We start from the raw sequence: 1,563 nt of genomic DNA, 5'->3' as shown, positions 1-1,563 counted from the left end.
AACTCTCCCCAACCCACACAGATAGTGGTAGTGTTGTAAAACTGTCGGGAAGAAACGCAGGGACACGAGGAGCTGCCGCGGCGTCCGCGGAGACAGGCGGCCCGAGCCCCTCCGCAGGGAGCGCACGGCTGCGCCGGGGGCGATGGGTACCGGAGCGGCCCCACCGCAGCCCCCGCCCGTGCCTCCCCCGGCCCCGAGCGGTCGCCGGCACAGCCGCCCCCGCCGCGACGCGAGGAAGTTTGGCCCCGCGTGAGGATGCGGCTTTGTGTATCCCCCCCCTCAAATGCCCTTTGCTTTGCTCCCAGAGCTCCGCATACCCGAGAAAGCAGCAGCGCACAAAGCCCGGAGCTGCTCCCGATCCGTGCATGTGCTTTAGTTTGTGTGTGTGTGTGCGTGTGTGTGTGCGTGTGTGTGAGTGAGTGCGGTGTGTGCGAGTGGCGTTTCTTGTTCTCTTGCAGGGTACAATGTTAAAAAGCCACCGCTAGTCGCCCCCAGTGCTCCTACTCTCTGGGTCTTTTTGTCTCTAGTGCAGATTAAACGTCACGTCCGCACTTGAACTTGAATTTTATCCCATTGTACAGAGGCAGCCCCAGCCATAGAGAGACAGAGCGCTCCCAGAGAACCAGGACTCCGCCATCTTCACATTGCAATATATAATAGTAATAGCCAGCACCAGCCCAGCTGCACTGGGGGCTTCCTTCCTTCCAGTCCCAGCGCCAGGCGAGGGGGGAAGAGTGCAAAGTGGTGCAGGAGCACGGGCAATCCTAAAGCACCAGGGCAGAGCAGTGCCACTTGAACTGGGAAAGAGGAGACACAGTTTTGGCTGCCCCTTTTCAAACAAATTCTCTCTAGATATCTACCCAGCAAGGGTCAATCTCTGAGAAACATTTTTTTTTTTTCTTTTTTGGGCAATTTTTGGCTGTTTGGGCAAAACCCAATTTCAGTACTTTTTTAAAAAATCTTTTTTATTCCTGATTTTTTTTTTTTTTTTTTTGTTTTTTTATAATATTTTTTTTTTTTTTTTTTTTTTTTTTTTTAACCCTCCTGGTGGAAAAGCGCACTTGCCAATTTGCCAAGCACTCTGGAAAGAGGGGAAAAAGAAAAGTGTACTGGCGGTGCACATCCTCCCAAGTTCAAGAAGAGGTTTGGAAGTCCGAGTGGCAGAAGCAGTGGAGAAAAGACAGAGTGTGAAAGAGAAAAAAAAGAGCGAGAGAGCTTTTCCCGATGATGATGATGATTTTTAATTGAAAGGAGATCCCATCCAGTGCACCACAACAGCAGCAAAAGGTGTTTTTTATTTTTATTTTTATTTTTATTTTTTTTTTTTGAACGAAGAACTCGATCAAGAAGAAGAAGAAAAGACGCAAAAAAGCAGAGGAGGAGGACCGGCCCCCAACGCAGCCCCCAGACCAGTGCAGCTCTCCAGGCGATGCCAGTGTAAATGCCAGGGCAATGTCCCGTCGCAAGCAGGGAAACCCGCAGCACTTGTCACAAAGAGAGATTATCACACGTAAGTTTCGACTTGGAATCGGATCGAGCCGAAATCGAGGAGCGAAATTAGGG

General features: G+C 50.7%; 1 protein-coding gene across 4 annotated transcripts in view; it reads left to right on the top strand.

Moving 5' to 3' along the window:
- Positions 1 to 1,020: 1,020 nt before the first annotated feature.
- BCL11B (BAF chromatin remodeling complex subunit BCL11B) overlaps positions 1,021 to 1,563 on the top strand; it is a 90,778-nt gene continuing 90,235 nt past the window's right edge. For all 4 annotated transcript variants that reach the window (XM_042813809.1, XM_042813806.1, XM_042813808.1 and 1 more), the window contains exon 1: positions 1,021 to 1,510. In XM_042813809.1, coding sequence (XP_042669743.1) covers positions 1,453 to 1,510 — 58 coding nt within the window. In that variant the 5' untranslated portion in view covers positions 1,021 to 1,452. The remainder of the gene's footprint in view (positions 1,511 to 1,563) is intronic.

The sequence above is a fragment of the Centrocercus urophasianus genome, unplaced genomic scaffold, assembly GCF_019232065.1.
Source record: "Centrocercus urophasianus isolate 14NV4802_14NV808 unplaced genomic scaffold, USGS_Curo_1.0 seq_14, whole genome shotgun sequence".
Taxonomy (NCBI): Eukaryota; Metazoa; Chordata; class Aves; order Galliformes; family Phasianidae; genus Centrocercus; species Centrocercus urophasianus.
The sequence above is the reverse complement of the archived record's forward strand: the minus strand, read 5'-3'. Positions and strand labels throughout refer to the sequence as shown.